Raw genomic sequence first — 17786 nt, forward strand, 5'->3', positions numbered from 1 at the left:
TGCACTAAAGCCAGAAGCCCCAGACGCCCCGAGTGATGAGTGGAGGTAGTGGGGTTTAGGCACTTTCTCCAATTTTTACTTGGCCGATCCTTTACGAGAGAGGATCGGTACAAGCTAGCCCGAGTCTGGAGGGGGTGGATTTATCGCGTCGCACCGAATTACCCGTGTTTCTACCTATTGACTTGCAATTGTTGCCTTCCAGGTGCCGACAGATGCGAGCGAGATGCCGCACAGCATGAATACAAGCGTCTGGCCCTGGCACAAGTCAAACTCGTTTGCCAGCCACCTGCTCACTGTCCCTCCGACAATTCCCATCCAAACCGCTTTTTCCGACTACTATCCTTCTTAGAAATCTCCGTACTCGCTCTCATTGCCGTCCCCCACGTGCCAGCCGTCATTGTCACCAAACTCCAGATGTGTATTGCTGGCAGAGGGATATTATAGAAGAACATGCCAGGCACAACATACCACGACAATGCCAGTCTCAACCTGTCCGGATTGCGCAAGATATTGTAGACTGTAGTCATGCCGATTCGAAGAAACAGATCCGGGTAGCTGAAGTAAAGCAGCTTGTGCGACGTGAGGAAGTACGAGAGCACAGCGACCGCAACGACTAGAGGTCCAAACTCGCGTCTGGCGGCGGCGAAGAATGCCATGGGATGAGACATGGCATAGACACGTGGGATGAGGAGTGATTCGATGTGCGTCGCCCGGGTCTAGCGGACTTGTTGTCGCAACCAGCGTGTGACAGTAGTAGGCGTCTCTGCAACGGTAAGGACGTCGGAGACAAAGACAACGCCCCAGCCGCAAACGAGAAGGTTGGTGGTAAGGTGGCGATCCTCGTTAACGATCTAGCACCAGGCTAGCATTATTCCCAGACTTCATGAATAGTAATGGGTATCTGGTCACGTACCATTCGCTTGCCAAAGACCTTCTGCATATACCAGGGCATAAGACTGGCTGACAGAGCTGACAGTCGAAAGGCGGTACACGGCCCGCTTTGGCAGTCACTTGTTGCGGTACAAGCAGGTGTAGATCGTGTCAGATAGAGCTCGGCCCAGTAAACCGTTGCAGCCAAGCGTGTCACAACCATGTCATCGCCATTATACACAATCAAACCTGAGCTGGCACCGCCAACAGTAGGATCTCCCGCAATGGTGCTGATGGTCCTCTTAAGGGTTCTTTTCCAGCACCATCGTATCAGAATCTGACGACCACATGAACTCAAATGCCGAGCATCTCCGCAATAGCAAGAGAGAAGATAAAAGTAGTAAACATTATTCCCTTCTTGTGCATGTGCTGTTGAACAAGACATAAATGCCTCACACCTTCTGGGTCGTCAATCAAGCAGCCCTGTTTATCAAGTATAACTCGTGCAGGATTCATGCACTGCCGAATCACTATGTTGTTGCTTTCGTCTTCGTCAATCTCCCGGTTTATACTAGAGATACTTAGACTTTTATATGTTTATTAATGCCTTTCTTATTTCCCCCTTGTTAATTATATTTACTATCTCTAGGCCTACAGTTTCCCAAGCTATAAAATTAGCTCTATTTACTATGTACCTTACTTACTTATTTTTCTCTACTAATTTATTACTATATATATTATTATAGTATTAATTAACTCTACCTTGAAAATAAAAACTAAAAATCTACTTTAGGTAATATTAAACGTTTAGCTACTTAATCTTACTTTATAATAGTCCTTAAAGTAAAGCCTCTCTTACTAAATTAAGGTACTTAATATCAAGTACTCATAGTAGTCTCAATGGGTGTACTAATTTACTATTAATACTCAAAACTAACAGTGAAGGAATGTGCTGATGATGAATAGTGTGCAGAAGACGACCTGAGGTTATGAGTGAGTGAATAAATAATCGATCACCAGGTTTGGCACGACCAACGAGGCGCAGACCAATGTCAACCACTCATGAGTCTTCGACAAAGATACGCGTTTGAGCTAAGGCATTCTGGTAGCTGCGGACTTGTCTGTAGGGCATAATAGCGCTGTGTCAAGAAATCTTGTTTTGAATCTGTGAAGTTTGATACCGTATCAGTCAGTGCAAAGGATAGTCGGAGATCTGAGGTAAAAAGAAGCGAAATATTAGATGCATGACACGCGATTAGGTGTTCTAAGTTGGGGGACTAGCGCTGAATTGCCGGGCGACTTTAAGATTAGTGATCCTTAATTACTCAGCTCATCTCGTTCCAACCAATCATGTAGCTCTGCTCAACTTAGGCAGGGGTTCGTCGTTGGAGAGAGCGAAATCCGCTTCTCCTGAGCGCAGTTGGCTTCTGATTTCTCCACTATCACTCGTGGGTAGGTAGACAAGCTTTCAGCCACGAGACGATCATCAACGACTGATCATCGTCAACGGCTAAACAATGATGGAATACTAATCATCTAATAGTTTTAATAACAGAAAATTATAAACTTGTCCGAAAGGTTGACGAGTTTGTCATCTTCCAGGGACAATGTTAGTTACGAACTGCCAAAAGACGCAGCTACATTGCACGTATAAATAGTTGCCAAATTATCATAGGAATGTTTAACACAGCATCTCACTATTTGCCTTGTAACGAAACAAATAGTTTAAGAAATCCCTAAGTTTTAACTCTTTTCCACTACAAACATGTCTCGTCACATACATATCATTAGAGCTACAGGAGCTCAAGGTCTCCCCATCTGTTAGGATCTCACCAAAGACGGCACCTACAGCCTTTACGTTCTAACCCACAACATCAACTCAGAGCGCACTAAATAACTCATCAAACTTAGTGATATTAAGTTTATTAAAGGATCCTTTACTAATAAAGAAAACCTATATAAAGGCTATATAGGCTATTACAATACTTTTATTGATATTAACAGATTTAATACTAGTAAAAAGATAGAGATTTTCTAGATTATTTACGCTTATAAATTAACTATTAAATATAGTATTAAGTTCTTTATCTATAGAAACTTAGACTATACTTATAAGAAGGGTAACTATAATCCTAAGTTCTAAAGTAGTTATTATAATAGTAAGGATTAACTTGTAGAGTGGATACTTAGTTAAAGGAAGAGTTATAATATAGGCACTACTATTTTTACTATAGATTCTTATATTAAAATAGCTCTTTTTACTTAGAGTGCTATGGATAGAGTTATTACTTAGTCTGTCTTACTTGGCAATAGAGCTATAGTACTTATTACACTGGATAACTATAAGTACTACATTTGTTAGCTATTTAGCCACCTAGAAAGGTTAGATAGTATAGATCTTAAAGTTATAATAGACCATATTATAATCTATAAACTTATAGAAGCTTTCTAAAAGGTTACTAGTAAACCTATTAAGTGTATTAATATTCTACTTTTAACTTACTTTAAGGGCATGCATGGATAGCGTAATATACTAGCTGGATATAATGTAAACCTAAAGGACCCTATTACTATAATAGTTAAATAGAACTTTACTAGGTTTTAGAATCTATAGAGATATTCTGGTGAGAATAAAGGGGTTATTTAGAGGGATTATAAGCTTTTGGATAAGATTTACCTGAATAGGATTAGAACTGCAGAGGAGTTCTACCGTCGAGAGGAAGAGAAGCATCAGACATTGGGGCTTTGTGGACTAAATGAGGCAATTGAGAAAGGAAACCTTGGCATCATCCTAAAGGCGCGTGAGGATGGTAGGAAGGGTGCGCTTTAATTATTTGCTGAATGCTTGTTACTACACTTGTATAGTTACTTTCGTCAATTGCGGTTAAAAAAAGAGTATTAAATCATCTAATGAGTGTTGTTTGTCATTATCTGAGTTGAAATCTCAAAAGAGACTTATGCGTTCTTTTGACCTCTCCCTGACCGAAAGGATGAAGCCTTCTCTGCAATCAACCATACAACATCCCTGTTCCCACTATCCACAGCTACGTCCAGTAGGTTCCGATCATGCAAGCTTGTAACGTTGAGAGTATTCTTGGCACTACCGAGTAGCGTTTTCGTCATCGCTTTATCACCATTCGCCACGGCAACAAAAAGGGGAGTTCGGCTCGCTTTGTCTCCCTTCTCCTGCTCAGCTCCATTTTTCAGTAGGAGATCAACGATATCGTTATCACCATTTTCCGCTGCAAGTAGCAGAGCTGTCCGCCCCAGCTGGACCGATAAGTTTACATCTGCTCTTTTGTCAAGGAGCGCTTTTATGATGTCTTTATTACCCCGCTCAACGGCCAATTGTAAAGCGGTGCGATGTTGTGAATTAAATCTGCTCTACATGGGTAAGACCCTAGCACCAGGCACCCTTCAGTTGTCCGTATAGAGGTGAGGCTACAGCGACTGGGCACAAGAAGCATGGTATCGCAGAATTGCTAGGTTTACGAGGGCTTGAGGGATGGTGCATAATGCCAAGTGTATTTAAGATACTATTTGTTCCATTTCTTTAATAATGCCACCCTTACCGACCAAAGAGTAAATAAATAAAGAAGCTCACCTTCAAGTCTGAGATACATCCTCCTATTTGATACTATGAATAAATATTTCTATATTGAGCAAAGGATACGCCCATAAACAATAACACACCTCCCATAATAAGTATCCAACATGTGAAGAGCCGAGCACTTGCTATATATCCGCCCGGTGTAATCTCCACATAGTATGACATTACTATGGGGACTAAGATAAAAGAGGAGAGTAGACACCTGATGCAAATAGCCCTTGTTGGAGCCCAATCTTTTCTTTCCATGTACTGTTCGACACAAAACCAAACTAGCGATATACAACAACCTAGGACCCAGGGCCACGTGAACTCTCCAGCTAAGAGTCCTTCCTGGTCTATCATCGCATAAGGAATTGCTGATAGTGGGATCAGCGCCGGAAATGCTCTAAAGGCCCTCTGTGGGGAGTTTCGGAGAAGGCTGTTTGCCATGTAGGTAATAAGCAGAATCGTATAAGCAAACAGAAAGTTCAGCATAGCATACGATGCCATCCATAGGGTGAATCCATGATCCCTTACAGGAGACGCAAGAAACTCAATTATTGACGTGGCCGCCAGGGAAAGAAGGAGAATAGCACGAGCTGACCGTTGTAATGGATTGCTCCAATCCATTATAGAGATCCACAGTGTACAGAGTATCCAAAAGACTTGTAGTGTCGAATTGAACACGAAAAATGAAAACGCAAAGGACTGGAAAGGCTGGGAAATACCTTTAAGATCATCAACAACGAAGAAGACGCCGGCTTCTATGTAGGAAAGCGCTGCCAGAAAAACCAGACCTTGGTAGGAAATTGAATAGACATACGTGCGATCAATACCAATCATAGCATCGTCTCCAACATCTTCAACCTCTGACCAGCTGGACCAGCCAGCGTCTATACGACTTCGCATTCGCCCCTCTCTTTCTGTGGATTTTGTGGGTTTTGAAGAAGAAGAAGAAAATTGCTCAACAATAGCTGCCAAAGGTGCTATAAGTAGGACCAAAGGTAGGGTTTGGCCGAAGGTCCACTCATTTTCCTCCCCGGGTCCTAGTTTCCGATTATAAAAAAGTCGTTTTGTACCCCATATGAGCGCGAAGGTTACCCAATAGACCTGTGAAATGTGAGATGAAGCCCATCATACGTAGTCTGAAAGGACATACCTCTGCCAGGAATGATGTAAATAGATCGAGGTGAACATTAACTAGGGTAAAGAATGCGACGAGAAGGGGGGCGACAAGAATTATCTTCAGACGTCCTACTCCCTTCCCTGTTAGGGGATTCCATGCAGGAGTACCCCGGCTATCACCGCGTTGTCGCTTAGTCGATTTTGTCCTCCATGTCGCGCCCATCTTACGTAACCATCTCTCGAATGTCCTCGACATTTTCGCTATGCGTATAAAGAATCCATACGCAATGAGCAATACCATCTTCAACATTGATTCAAAGGCAACCGTCTTTGTATCTAATGGCATTCCAAAGTAGCAGTAAGCAAAGTCCGCCGGTTTCTGCGAGCCACTTTCCCATTCAAAGTGACCAGTCAAGCCGACGGCGACAGAGAGGAGAATCAGCGTACAAAACATGAAAACGAGGCGCCATAGCCGCTTATAAGGTCTGTTCATGAGGTAGTTGCGAAGAAAGGAAAGGGTTGCAAGATGAGTTACGTTGGCAAGCCAGGCCAAGTAGACGATTAACTGCCAATGATAGGACGATAAGCCGCATTTCAAAGCAATATAGCCACTTATGAGGATAGATATGCCCGTGAAGATTTGGATGTCCGAAAGGGTAATAACGCACTGAAAACAGTTAGTTTCAATGAAGATACGACAGCCTAAGCAATAGAAACTCATACATTGTTGAGCGCGGATTCCAGGCGGTTAGATTGAAGCAAATGGGACTCTTGTATGTTACGTAACCCTGGTAAGTGCCGAACAAATCGCAGAACTATGAAATCGACAGGGTTTGGGTATCGACAAGTGGTTTGCTCGTCCTCCTTCCTAAAAGGGTCTAATTCAGGGTTGTAAGCAACTAAATAGTACACTATAAGCATGAAGACGACTATCCACGCTGTAATAACGAAGGCAAGCATAACCTGCGATATTGTCAGTTGACGTAAGTTGAATGGACGCAAACGTTGTACGAACGCCAATGCCTGCGACATCGCCGTACGCCTGGATCTCTGTAGGGTGCGATGAGCAGTTGACCCTGCACATTGTAGATAAATCTTTGGTGTTTCGGGATGGTCGGGAATGAAACAAGCTCTACCCAATTAGAAAGGACTATGCGCCTATCTCGCGGAGATATTGCTCCTCAACACACCAATTTTTCACTCGCGTTGTCCTTCTAGATATGCACGAAAGAATTACGGTAGCAATCTTGAAAGCGAGGCCGGATATTTATAATTGAAACCAAGGGGGCTGGTAGAGCTGAGAATAGCCACTGTAACTTGGCGCAGGTGAAAGCCAATCAGTTATGGTGGTACGCTTGCATGAAAACAGCCACAACAAAACCCCAACAGATGCTGAAAGAGGAGACGACAATTATACAGACAGGGATAAATGAAAGACACCTTTCCGATGAATGAACTGTGTCAGCAAGACCAACAAGTTATGGGCAACCATATTCAATAGATTTAGTTGATTCTTGTAGTATTGCCACAGGATATCATGGAATTATATTTGGATTATTATTGCATTTTCTTGCATTTTTACCGTAGTTACCTAATATAAGTAACATTCCAGTACCTCAAGAGCTGGAGTACAGTACGTACAACAGGCATATGGAGATACTTAACCACAATTTGACCAACTAGTACGATCTAGACTCCCAAATTACCCTATAATATTGCCAAACCCACAGCCTTATTTCATTTAGCCGGGTTGATGTGGCAGATGCCTGAATTGACTGATGCATCGGCTGACGCCCCCTGAGACATTTTACCTCACTAACGTGTGCCGTGTCTTGGCAGGAGACACAGTTTTTGATAGCCAGAGCCTTTGCTACCCATCATAAACAGCCCCTCAAACTCAGCAATATGGAACTGTACGAATGAATATGGCGGTGTCAGCTATCTCCAAGGCCTGGATTCAGCCTTTAGAAAGACTCAAAAATCGAATTAGGGTCTGATTTTGCTTATGGGTTTGATTTTGCACGCCCCACTTTACGGCTGAGAAGTGCGTATTAAAGTTGGTGATCTGGTTGCAGGACAGGCGACCGGGGGCTTCATGGCCAACCATTGTATCATCATTACTAGAGTCCAGAATGTCATTCCAACCGCTGAGAGTGGCCCCCAACGAATGCAAATCACACGCCACAGCGCTTATTTACAAACATGATAAACCAGGGCATTAAAAATAGAACATGGCGTCAATAGGGGTGATGTCCGATTTATGCTTATTTTTAACTACATTAATGACCCCAGAAAATATAATTCAGGCGCAAGACTCAGATTCCGATACTAAATAAGGGATGATTTAATACATAATATGTTACTTTTTGCAAATATAGAGGGCAGTATAGGAACAAAAGGGAAGAAGCACAAAGTTCATATATATTATTCTTATAAAGTAAATACAACCTCCTTATATAGTCTCTGCGTAACTTATATTATATTTTTCCTTATTATAAATATTACAAAGCCACTTAGCCAGCACTATAGTATTCTTAGGTAAATTCTTCTTAATTTTAACTAAATCCTAAATACTCTTAGACTACATAAAAATATTATTAATCTCCTCTAAAGTATAACCCTTAGTTTCCAGGTAAAAGAAAAACAGGACTATAAATATAAAGATATTAATCCCCTGTTTATATTAATAGTGCACTAATGTTTGGCTGATCTGTTGAGTCTGTCACGTGCTGTGTCCCGTGACTCTTTTGACCCTCCTTACACCACCGACGCCGACGTCACAACTTTAGGTCTTTGACTTTAGGCAACTAAACTGACATAAAACTTAATATATTTTCTTCCCATTTCTCTGGTTCCAGAACCCCGCGATTACCCCTCTTTCCATCCACATCGCGGTACGCCGTCCCCTTTGTCTCTGTTGTGGCCTTTGAATTGGGTTACAGGAAGAAGATTAGGGCCAGCTAAAGAGCAAGTAAGGCTCTCTAGCTGGGGTATGTGCAGCAAGGTTTAGGCTTAATTAAGGCAGCTAATTATAATAATATTAACTTAATGAAGCTTTGCCTACTAAGGGGTAATAAATATTTAAATTATATTAGACTTTAGAGATACTTAGATATACTATTTAAGGCTAATTTATAAACTTAAAATAAATAAATAAAGATATTAATATAAGTATAAATAATACAATATCTATAATTAGTATTTTAAATAATATAAGGAAATATATTAGTAATAAGAAAGTTAAATAGTAGACATACTAAATCTAACTCCGCACCCCGCATTCAACGGAGGATTAGTTCACTCGGTATACCGTTTTTGCCGAACGCGTTCACCTCCGGTTAACATGGCATCGTCAACAACGCAAATTCATCGCAGGTATTTCCCCATCTTAACGAGAAGGATGTACGCTTATCTAATTCCCCATTATTCCCCGCTCGCCACCCCGCTTCATACCCCAGATTTTGACATCTTTCGACTTAGATCATTACGTGTGCGAAACAGCATTGTCTTCCCGCAAGCGAGTCATTAACGGCGCGCTATACCCTCTTCAGTAAAGAGTCCATAACTTGACCAAGAATGCTTCTTTAGAAGCGCCTTCGGAGTAACTCGTCATATAGTACTTATCTAGCCGTATAGCCGTCCAGGTTGCTGAGCTTACATATTCTTTCATGTCTTTGTCAGCTAAGCTTCGGGGCTCCTCTTGCAGACTTGCAGCACCACCATTAGGAGATTCGTGCATAACAGGGGTGGACCGGTCCCAAATACATAGTATCTTCCGTTTCTACCTATGTAGGAACTCCTCATGCTCTATTTCCAGCAGGGTCTCTACGTTTTCAGCCTCCAGTGAGATACGATGACACCACTATTATAGATGTCCAAAGCCTCGTGAGTTTTAGCCATCTGTTTACACTGATCAATATATTCCAGAATAATTTGCTAACATTGAACAACAAGGAGTACAAGGGAGAGATTCATACTTACAGACTATCCAAAACTTATATTATCATTCTCCTTATCGGCGCCTCTCATACTCCCGAACCTTACGCGGAGCTATCCTCCTGACCCTTTCTACAGTTTCCCAACTGTTTTCCTGGCGGTTATTCGGGTATCCAACCCACTAACAATTATATAACCACTCACCGCGCTTGTTTCCTTTGGCACAATTCGGAAGACATGAAACTCACTCAGACCAGCCGCTTCCTCACGGCCACCCAGGCTATCCCAGTATTCGTACAGTGTCTTTCCTGCTGTCTCTTGAAGAACCTCTTCAGGCTCCCATGTCCTTTCGTCGGCTGCCCATTCAACTAATATCTTAACTCGTTTTGTGGCTCTGTTAATTCTGTAGGCAATAAAATCGTTAAATTCGTATAGCCCTGCCATAGTGTTGAATTGTAACTAGGTCTGTAGTCGAAGTAGATGAGTTTGGCTGTTAGTATAAAACTGAGCCTTTTTTGTCTTTTTAATTGAGACCTTGTTTATAAGATTCGCGTCGCCCGATCCGTCTTATAAGATACTTGAGTATAAGAAAGTAACCATGTGAAAAAATAAAAGTTCTGTTCTATTGTACATCTTGGACATCAGCCTATGAATATACTGCTGTTAATCAATACAACTGAAATAATAGCTAAACACAACGGATTTTCTTTGTTGTTTTATACCGTAGGAGTGTTTCGCGATTGGTTGCTCTGAGTACCATTAATATCGCAGGGTCTTTGTAAGGTAGTGTTCTTAAATTTTAGGGTTGGTCAGGGTAAGTTAATATCTCGTAAAGGCAAAACGCATGAACATCATTGGCAAGAGGATAGATGTCCACAATAGGGGATGTATTTTAGATCTTTACTCATGAAGTGGAAGCCGATAATTACATTGCTCTCCAGAGGCGTTGTAAACTCCAACTTGCCGTAAAACAGGACATTATTTTGATTGCCGGCTCTTTCCAACGTTTCCCCGTCTTGTCTATCTTGAGCTGCCACACTGACTCATCCAAAATGCTCTAAGAAAATCTACATGATCGCTGATTCGCAATAATCTCATTTCACCAGCCTTTTTCGCTCACGAAGCAGCTGCCATTGTGTGCTTTGCACCAGCCCATTCGACAGGAATGCTGTTCACCACATACAGGGATAACCGGATTCTCCCAGTTTTCATTATTGCCATATGTCTCGTGCTGAACTACTCTCTCCTCAATTCCTCCGTGGAAAGATTTGGTACAGTGAGGTTACCTGTTACTCACCAACCCGTATCAGCAACAATCCCCATTCCGAAGCCCTCCGACCGAACGCAGCAAACGCATCCCAGTAGCCAGGCAAAACTCGAGGGTAGCGATGTTCTCTTGATCTTGAAGGCTGGAGGGACATCGATGTACTACCGTTTTCTCATCTACTTGGCCACCAGTCTGTCCCCAGAGAGAATTAATCTGGGCAATGTTGTGATATGCTTGGATTGCAAGGAGACTATCGGCAACTCTACAACTATTGACGTCCTCGAAAATATGACGACAGCTACCAAGTCACATCCCGCCTTCGACGTCTACCATGCAGTGCCGCAATACGTTGAGAATAACGTCTAAATTGAGCGTTCGAATACAGAAGGCCATCATGAAGGCCCTGTCGGCGGCTGGGTTATAGAAAAGTATAAATTCTTACTCATTATGGATCACGCTGGCAGGAATTGGCCTCATGCTCGCTAGTATGTCTTCATGAAGGACGATGAATATATCTTTCTGCCCAATGTATTGGACTATCTGTCATCTTTCGACTGGGAGGCACCGTATTAACTTGGCATTTGAGTCTTCATAGCCAATATCACTTTCGCACATGGAGGTTCCGGTTTCGCGCTCTCACGGGGCTCATGGAAGATGTCCTTCGGAAAGAACCTACGACTCTTTGAGGACTTTGCTTAATACACCCGCCGGCACGGCTGTGGCAATCACATCCTGGGACGTGCACTGAACGAATATGGAATCCGGTTCGGAGAAAATGGGGGCGACGAGAAGTTTACTCGGGGGTTCAATGGAGAGGTGCAATGGAATTTCGGTTTCAGGAGTGAGATCTGGTGCACGCCTCTTTTGTCGTGGCACAAGACGCACAGCGGGGATATAGCGAGATACTACGAACTAGAAAAGAGCTGGGACTTCAAGGTCAGTTGGACTCCTACAACACGTGAACGTAGATGGAAGCTTGTTGAGCTGACACCAACCCAGAGGCCCATGCTCCACGGCAACTTCTTCGAAAGGATGATTGCTCCAGTTTTCGACCGCAGACGCGAATGGTGGGACAACCTGTCCAGCCTCTTCGATATTACTTCTGCCAACGCGAATTTGCCTCTGGCTCCGCAGTCCAAGTACAATCGCAGCTTGTGTATCAACGCCTGGAAGTCTGTGGATGCGTGCGAAGCAGCTTGTGAGTCCTGGGACGAGTGTATGCAATGGAGTTATTACGATGACTTATGCCGTATGGACGACAAGCTGATTATGGGGTCTGGGTTTGCACCTCGCATGTTTCAGAGAAAGGCGAGACTCATAATTACGAGTGGTTGGTTGTAGGATAGACTTGAGAAATGGGAATGTAATCAGACACTCGGAGCAACGCATACACTCTCAAAAAAGGTACAAATAGTTTGACATTAATATGAAGATTTAAGAACTGCAATCTACCTAGACTTTTAACCTGTCTTCGTGGCTCTTAGCTCTGCTGCCAGAGAAGTTCTTAGCGGAAAACTAAAGGCAATCCACTGCTCAACAGAACTGCCTCCAGATCTATCATTATCCAGTGGTGCTCTCTTCTTTAAAACATGCCCAATCTTGGGAAGCTCCAGCAGATCAAAGGATGTCGGCTGAGAAGTTACCAACACTTTGAGAGTATCACTACACTCTTCAATGCCCTGCTGTCTCAACTCATCAGGTACCATGGTTCTGAACTTCTTTGTGAAATGACCCGTCATGAACCTCTCATTCTTGTTGGATGGAGGAATCACAGCGTAGCTGCCGCAATATATATCCTCTATCTGCCAAAGAGGACCAAAGTCAAGGATGTACAGGTACAAATCTTTGGTTCCGTGGTTCTGAAGCTTCAGCTCGAACATAGATGCCTTGCCTGCATCTTGCTCAACGTTGACGAGAGTGTCTGGGCCGAAGTGATCCCCCGCCCGTACAATATTTATGTCGAACGATGTTCGAAAGTCTTCTTCTACAAAGGGATTCGAAAGGTTCTTAACAAGTTCGTATCGAGCTAAATGCTCTAAGACTGCAGCGACATCATCTGCGGTTGTTGTGTTTTGCGGCAATGGGGGGAGGTTCGTCACTTCTTCACCATTTGTAGTTAGAAGCTTGTACTCGTCGTGGATAGCGTCGACGTGAAAACAGGATGTCGAGCCATTTTCTTCATCATGGCTCATCCCGTATCTTCTCAGCGCTTCTAGCCAGATATCTTGAGTAGATATGCTGTCACTGAAAGACACCGGGAACTTGCCAAGAGTTCGCCTCGTTTGTGGTTCAGCAACCCAGTCATCCTCAGTTATCACAGCGGTCGATTCATCCAGGTTTAACAAGCTGGTTAAAGGACCAGCTCTTGCAACCGTTGTTTTGATAAGATTAGTGTGAAAAGCCTCGTTGTTCTCAAGGACGCTGGAAGGATACAGGACGAACTCATCGCCATCAGATACACCATGAGCCTGACCCGCCTGCAATGCAAAATGCTGACCATTTCTCACAACGAGTACCATCGATCGTGAGTTCGTAAAATTGTTCTCACCAAAGAATCCCTGATCTTTGTTTCCATACAATGCAGGGTTTTGCTGAATCGAGTGACCACGAAATTTGGAGCTGAGACGGTAGAAGATGTTCTTATGTTTGCGATTCAAACCGCCATCTCTTAGACTCAGGTTCAGAAAATGGGATAAGGCGCCATGGGATTCTCCTTTATGGATTATCTCGCCAGCCTCTTCATGAGGACCACAAGCTGCAAGAAGTGCATAACCATTCGGGTTAATTAGCCAGCTTGGCAGCATAGATGCATCGCGGTAGTCTGAGTCAGGTGTTTCCGCATCCTGCTCTGCCAAACTCTTGTCGGCGAAGTATGCAGATACAAGTTCCGGATCAATTCGAATGAATCGAATATCAGTACGATCCAGGCGATAAATACTTGCTGCGAAACAACAGTCGAGGACTAGAGTGACAACCAGTCCTTTCACCACCATTGCATTCAGAGCAACTGCTAACTTGTACCCTCCAAGGGGCCTTACTTCGTCTCCATTTTCACCACCCAGAAGCGCTAGAGCCAAGTCTCCGGTGTGCTGGTTGGAGAATGCCTTGGCGGTGGGAGCGATGCGGGTGCCATGTCCAGAGTAGTGGATGTAGATGTAATCTCCAGATTGAGCCGCACAGGTCAAATCTCTGAAGGCCTTGATTACGTTGTCATAGGTTGGTAACGCAGCAGAATCTTCAACTGGCCCCGTGATGCTACTATCAGAGCTTTGCGTGGCCGTCAAGGTCTGGATGTTGATGTGAAATGGTTGCTGCTCGAGTAATGATCTGATTTGTTGCGTGTCTCGTACACAGCCCTTCAGCGATGACTTGTATTTGTCAGGATAAGCGTCGATGCCGATTAGGATAGCATGATGCTTTGGAGAAACAGACTGCTTTTCGGCCATTGTTTAGATGGTCTTGAACTTGATTTGGACGTTATTCACGCGGGCCTGACTTATCGTAATTCTTATCGTGAGGGGTAATGCAGAATATGTATGTGATTGGTCTCACCATGGCGACTCTTGTGCATATGCATTGTTGTTTCAATGCACTTTGCCTTCTGGCTGCCTTACACTGCCCCAAATGCATTTCTGCCTGAAAAAAGCCACCAAAATGATGTGAGGAATTATGTGCCCCAGCAATGCCCCCTCATTATTGCTTATCCGGCGGGGCCTTCAACAGGCCTCCAGCTCATCCACATCAATGCCTGCATTGTTTCTGAATGGGCTCCCATTGGTATAACAAAGCGTGCATTGTCCAGAAACTGGGGCTGTCGCAACAAGATACGGGCCCTCTCTGGATCCATCCGTGTTCAGCAAGTAGACGCTATCTCCGACTTTGAGACTTGGTGCCTACAAAGCCTGATTTAGTACAAGAGTTTCATCTAGCCAAGTGACAACTAATACATACATTATCATATGTAGAGACGAATGGTCGCTTGCCGCCTGGGGTGTACTCAGGCGATCCATTCTTTCTGGGAGTGACGAGCATTAGCTTACTTACAAGTCCACAGTTTCAACCACTTACTGCTGGCCATCAGACATTTTGGATGGACGCTAGTGGAATTGCGAGAAAGGGAAAAATGAATTAACGAAATAACAGCGGGTATTTAACTTATGTATATTGCCCGCCTGGGCCTCGACTTGCATGTGCACGTGGGGGCACTTCATTGGATACCTCAGGAGCCTGCTCAAAGATTAAAGTAACTGGCATTTCCTTGAACGTGGCTTGTCAAGTTCTAAAGTCCTGCATGAATTAAATCCCACCTTGACGACATCATGGCGGGTCAGCCCATTCTTCCTCTTTCGGCAACTCCGGCGCAATCAGCGAAGCCTCCAACAACGGGGAAAAGTAAAGTGCCTCTTCAGCAACAAGGGCTTGATGTTCTGACCCTTAGATAGTTGAAGATTTCAGGCCAGGCTATCCGAGATTCACGGCCCTTATCGCATCACATAGCCCTTTTTTTATTTTTAGACGCTTCAAGAGACTCAGAGCACGACTGCTGCTACTAAAACAAGACCAGCTATCAATTCTAGAGAGCGAACTCGACCAGATAGACCAACAGGAAAAGGCACCCATTTTTCTCGGAAAAAGCCGCATCGATAGAAATGCTGAAAGGTTATCAGTCTTATCGAGGATAGAGTCTGCACTGGTTGATTATGGTATGGCTACCTTCTTGTCTATCCCCATATGCGCTGCTGACGGTATCACAGACAGCTTTATAGATAAAGCCAATCTAGCGCTCACTCTCAGCGACGCAGAATCAAGAGATGTGCAAAGCCTTAGGAACTGGGTTGATGGGAACGGGTGTCTGGCTGGGAATGAGACATCTTACCTCGAGCACGATCGCGACCTTGTCTCGTTACTCCCAACGCTTGATAACGCAGTCAAGAGGTTTGAGAGTTGGATAGAAGAGCGTCTTGTACAGTTTCTACCCAAATTTCGAGAAGTATGCGCAAGTCCACTTGATGTAATGTGTCCATACTAATGAAAGCAGAGCAACCGATATGTTTCATCAGACCCAAACGTCCATATATACAACGGTCCGTTTGTCAGCCGTGTTGCCAAAGGACTATTAATATGCTTAGTCACTTTGCTTCTACTACTGCCAATTGTTGTTTGCAACGTCGTGTCGACAGCAGCGGTTCGTATTTTTATTGTCATGTTGTCGACTATCGTGTACCTTTTAGTATTATCCGGGTTGACGCGGGCGAAAACGACTGAACTTGTAGTAGCTGGGACAACGTGAGTGGTCACGCCTTGGCGTAATTGCAATTTACTAACATAGAGTATCAGCTATGCCACAGTTCTCATTGTATTTGTTTCGGGCACTAGTGATAAAGTAACTTGATAAAAGGGACACCCTCTAGTACGATCGAGGTTTAATCGGCGCGAATGGAACCCGATAGAGCTGGCCTTTGCCTTAGAGGAAGCCAAGCCAGTTGTGAATTGAAGATTAGGTCAGCTGGTGGTTGGCAATTGAACGAATCATCCGTCCATTTCGTTCGGATGACTGGCGATGGTCTCTATCTAGCGTGATCTCTAAACCTTAGCTTCTGGGTCCATGTTGGCTGCCGCAACTTTGCAAGGCTCGCCCAGGCTCGAGACAACCTGGCCGTTAGCTGAATAGCAATACACATCCCTATAAACTCCTTCTAAACCCTGTGGAGGTGTAGCCAAAATCTGGTGATAAAGTGTCACCTCCCCAACAGCCATCACCGGCTCAGAAGACGACTCATTGAAGTAGACAGTATTGCGTTGACACTTGTTGGTGTTGAGAAGTTGGGGGATGTTCAATAATGAGTGAAAGGTGTGAGCTGTATAAGGGGAACTGTCTGTCGTTTTGAACGAAATGTCGAATGCTTCAGCGTAGATTCCAGGCCCAGAGATAGTGTTCGGTAGAAGAAAGGGCTTCACCTGTATACTATTGAAACCATTGGGGAGAGCCCTCGCAGCTGACGTATCGGGAGAAAAAGTCGCCGGAAAGATGGTGGTTCCTTCAAAGGGCGAAACACCTGAGGCTACACTAGGCACGATTGCCTGGAGCGGTTGTCCATTAGTCCCACCGATGTAAAAGTTGACTGGGACGCCGATGGGGGTTTGTCCGTCCTTCGTGACATCAACAAAGGGCACAATGAGAGAGCCCTGCATGAGAGAGTCTATCTGTAGTGGGATAAGGTTCAGTGCCGTCATGCGAATGTCCTTTTGGTAGCCAGCTTGTACAATGAGCGGGTGTTTTCCAGTTGGGAAAGACGGCAGGACGCCAGTGTCGATGTCCAAAGGGTCATACCCAGTAATGGTCTTGACAAGACTTTTGCTGATGGGAACAAGGCAATATGCTTCAACTCGTTGTCAGTAGACTGCAACAATTTTGAAATTAGCTTGCTTCATACGTACTGGTATTAGCTGACATTGTCCTGTTGGCTGGATTGTACCTTGCAAGGGTATTGGGGTCAGCCTGAGCCTGGCAAAGGGACACTAGGAGACCAAAAACGGGAAGAATGGTTGACAATTTCATTGTGGACCTGTTACGTGTATGGGATGTGTTAAAGAACTGATTCTCAAACTTGATAGAGTCTTGTAGATAGTTCTTCGGGTATTTATACCATAAGGCTGATGGCTCTGCCGAATGCAACCTCCTTCCGACGAACCTTGACAATATTGCGGTGAATTCATCAAGACGGAGGTGAGACATACGCCGCGTTTGTAGTATTCATGCCAGTGGGGATCGGCTGGGCGACCTCGATCGTGGCTGGTATTTTGATTGTCGGGGATAAGGGCAGCCCGCCGCCGATCATGAGACAATTTGTCAGAGCTTCTAAGACATTGCGAACTCCCGACCTTGTAGTATAACACGAGCTACGCGATACGCCGATCATATACATTTTGCAGGGCTAGGCTGAGTGAAGGTGCGGGTGATTGTCTAAGGAATATCCCGGAACCATCATGTATACATGC

General features: G+C 44.2%; 10 protein-coding genes across 10 annotated transcripts; 3 read left to right on the top strand and 7 right to left on the bottom strand.

Moving 5' to 3' along the window:
* Positions 1-345: 345 nt before the first annotated feature.
* Positions 346-1315, bottom strand: FOBCDRAFT_196056 (uncharacterized protein; the record flags this gene model as incomplete). The annotated part of the gene is made up of 3 exons (XM_059608833.1): positions 346-424; positions 469-716; positions 914-1315. The coding sequence occupies 3 exons, from the start codon at positions 1313-1315 to the stop codon at positions 346-348; spliced, it is 729 nt and encodes a 242-aa protein (XP_059466670.1).
* A 2510-nt stretch (positions 1316-3825) lies between these two features.
* Positions 3826-4230, bottom strand: FOBCDRAFT_126835 (4ank: A designed ankyrin repeat protein with four identical consensus repeats; the record flags this gene model as incomplete). The annotated part of the gene is made up of 1 exon (XM_059607817.1): positions 3826-4230. A coding segment is annotated over one exon (405 nt), but the record flags the coding sequence as incomplete, so codon positions are not given.
* A 277-nt stretch (positions 4231-4507) lies between these two features.
* FOBCDRAFT_127402 (uncharacterized protein) lies at positions 4508-6677 on the bottom strand (the record flags this gene model as incomplete). The annotated part of the gene is made up of 4 exons (XM_059607824.1): positions 4508-5569; positions 5619-6251; positions 6308-6547; positions 6600-6677. Coding segments are annotated over 4 exons (2013 nt in total), but the record flags the coding sequence as incomplete, so codon positions are not given.
* Positions 6678-9596: 2919 nt separating this feature from the next.
* FOBCDRAFT_126630 (uncharacterized protein) lies at positions 9597-9964 on the bottom strand (the record flags this gene model as incomplete). The annotated part of the gene is made up of 2 exons (XM_059607810.1): positions 9597-9701; positions 9725-9964. 2 exons carry the CDS (start codon positions 9962-9964, stop codon positions 9597-9599), a joined length of 345 nt encoding a protein of 114 aa, XP_059464002.1.
* A 721-nt stretch (positions 9965-10685) lies between these two features.
* Positions 10686-11153, top strand: FOBCDRAFT_196058 (uncharacterized protein; the record flags this gene model as incomplete). Its single annotated transcript, XM_054703112.1, has 1 exon — positions 10686-11153. One exon carries the CDS (start codon positions 10686-10688, stop codon positions 11151-11153), a length of 468 nt encoding a protein of 155 aa, XP_054559087.1.
* Positions 11154-11262: 109 nt separating this feature from the next.
* On the top strand, positions 11263-12128 carry FOBCDRAFT_196059 (uncharacterized protein; the record flags this gene model as incomplete). The annotated part of the gene is made up of 3 exons (XM_031172265.3): positions 11263-11272; positions 11560-11723; positions 11787-12128. The coding sequence occupies 3 exons, from the start codon at positions 11263-11265 to the stop codon at positions 12126-12128; spliced, it is 516 nt and encodes a 171-aa protein (XP_031049050.3).
* Positions 12129-12247: 119 nt separating this feature from the next.
* Positions 12248-14233, bottom strand: FOBCDRAFT_287535 (caspase domain-containing protein; the record flags this gene model as incomplete). Its single annotated transcript, XM_031172266.2, has 1 exon — positions 12248-14233. One exon carries the CDS (start codon positions 14231-14233, stop codon positions 12248-12250), a length of 1986 nt encoding a protein of 661 aa, XP_031049051.2.
* A 270-nt stretch (positions 14234-14503) lies between these two features.
* Positions 14504-14872, bottom strand: FOBCDRAFT_236229 (uncharacterized protein; the record flags this gene model as incomplete). The annotated part of the gene is made up of 3 exons (XM_031172267.2): positions 14504-14680; positions 14739-14802; positions 14856-14872. The coding sequence occupies 3 exons, from the start codon at positions 14870-14872 to the stop codon at positions 14504-14506; spliced, it is 258 nt and encodes an 85-aa protein (XP_031049052.2).
* Positions 14873-15106: 234 nt separating this feature from the next.
* FOBCDRAFT_236230 (uncharacterized protein) lies at positions 15107-16179 on the top strand (the record flags this gene model as incomplete). Its single annotated transcript, XM_059610061.1, has 5 exons — positions 15107-15179; positions 15230-15490; positions 15542-15777; positions 15826-16073; positions 16125-16179. The coding sequence occupies 5 exons, from the start codon at positions 15107-15109 to the stop codon at positions 16177-16179; spliced, it is 873 nt and encodes a 290-aa protein (XP_059466673.1).
* Positions 16180-16370: 191 nt separating this feature from the next.
* Positions 16371-17346, bottom strand: FOBCDRAFT_127141 (uncharacterized protein; the record flags this gene model as incomplete). The annotated part of the gene is made up of 2 exons (XM_031172270.2): positions 16371-17167; positions 17226-17346. The coding sequence occupies 2 exons, from the start codon at positions 17344-17346 to the stop codon at positions 16371-16373; spliced, it is 918 nt and encodes a 305-aa protein (XP_031049055.2).
* Positions 17347-17786: the final 440 nt, after the last annotated feature.

The sequence above is a fragment of the Fusarium oxysporum genome, chromosome II (genome assembly GCF_013085055.1).
Source record: "Fusarium oxysporum Fo47 chromosome II, complete sequence".
Classification (NCBI taxonomy): Eukaryota; Fungi; Ascomycota; class Sordariomycetes; order Hypocreales; family Nectriaceae; genus Fusarium; species Fusarium oxysporum.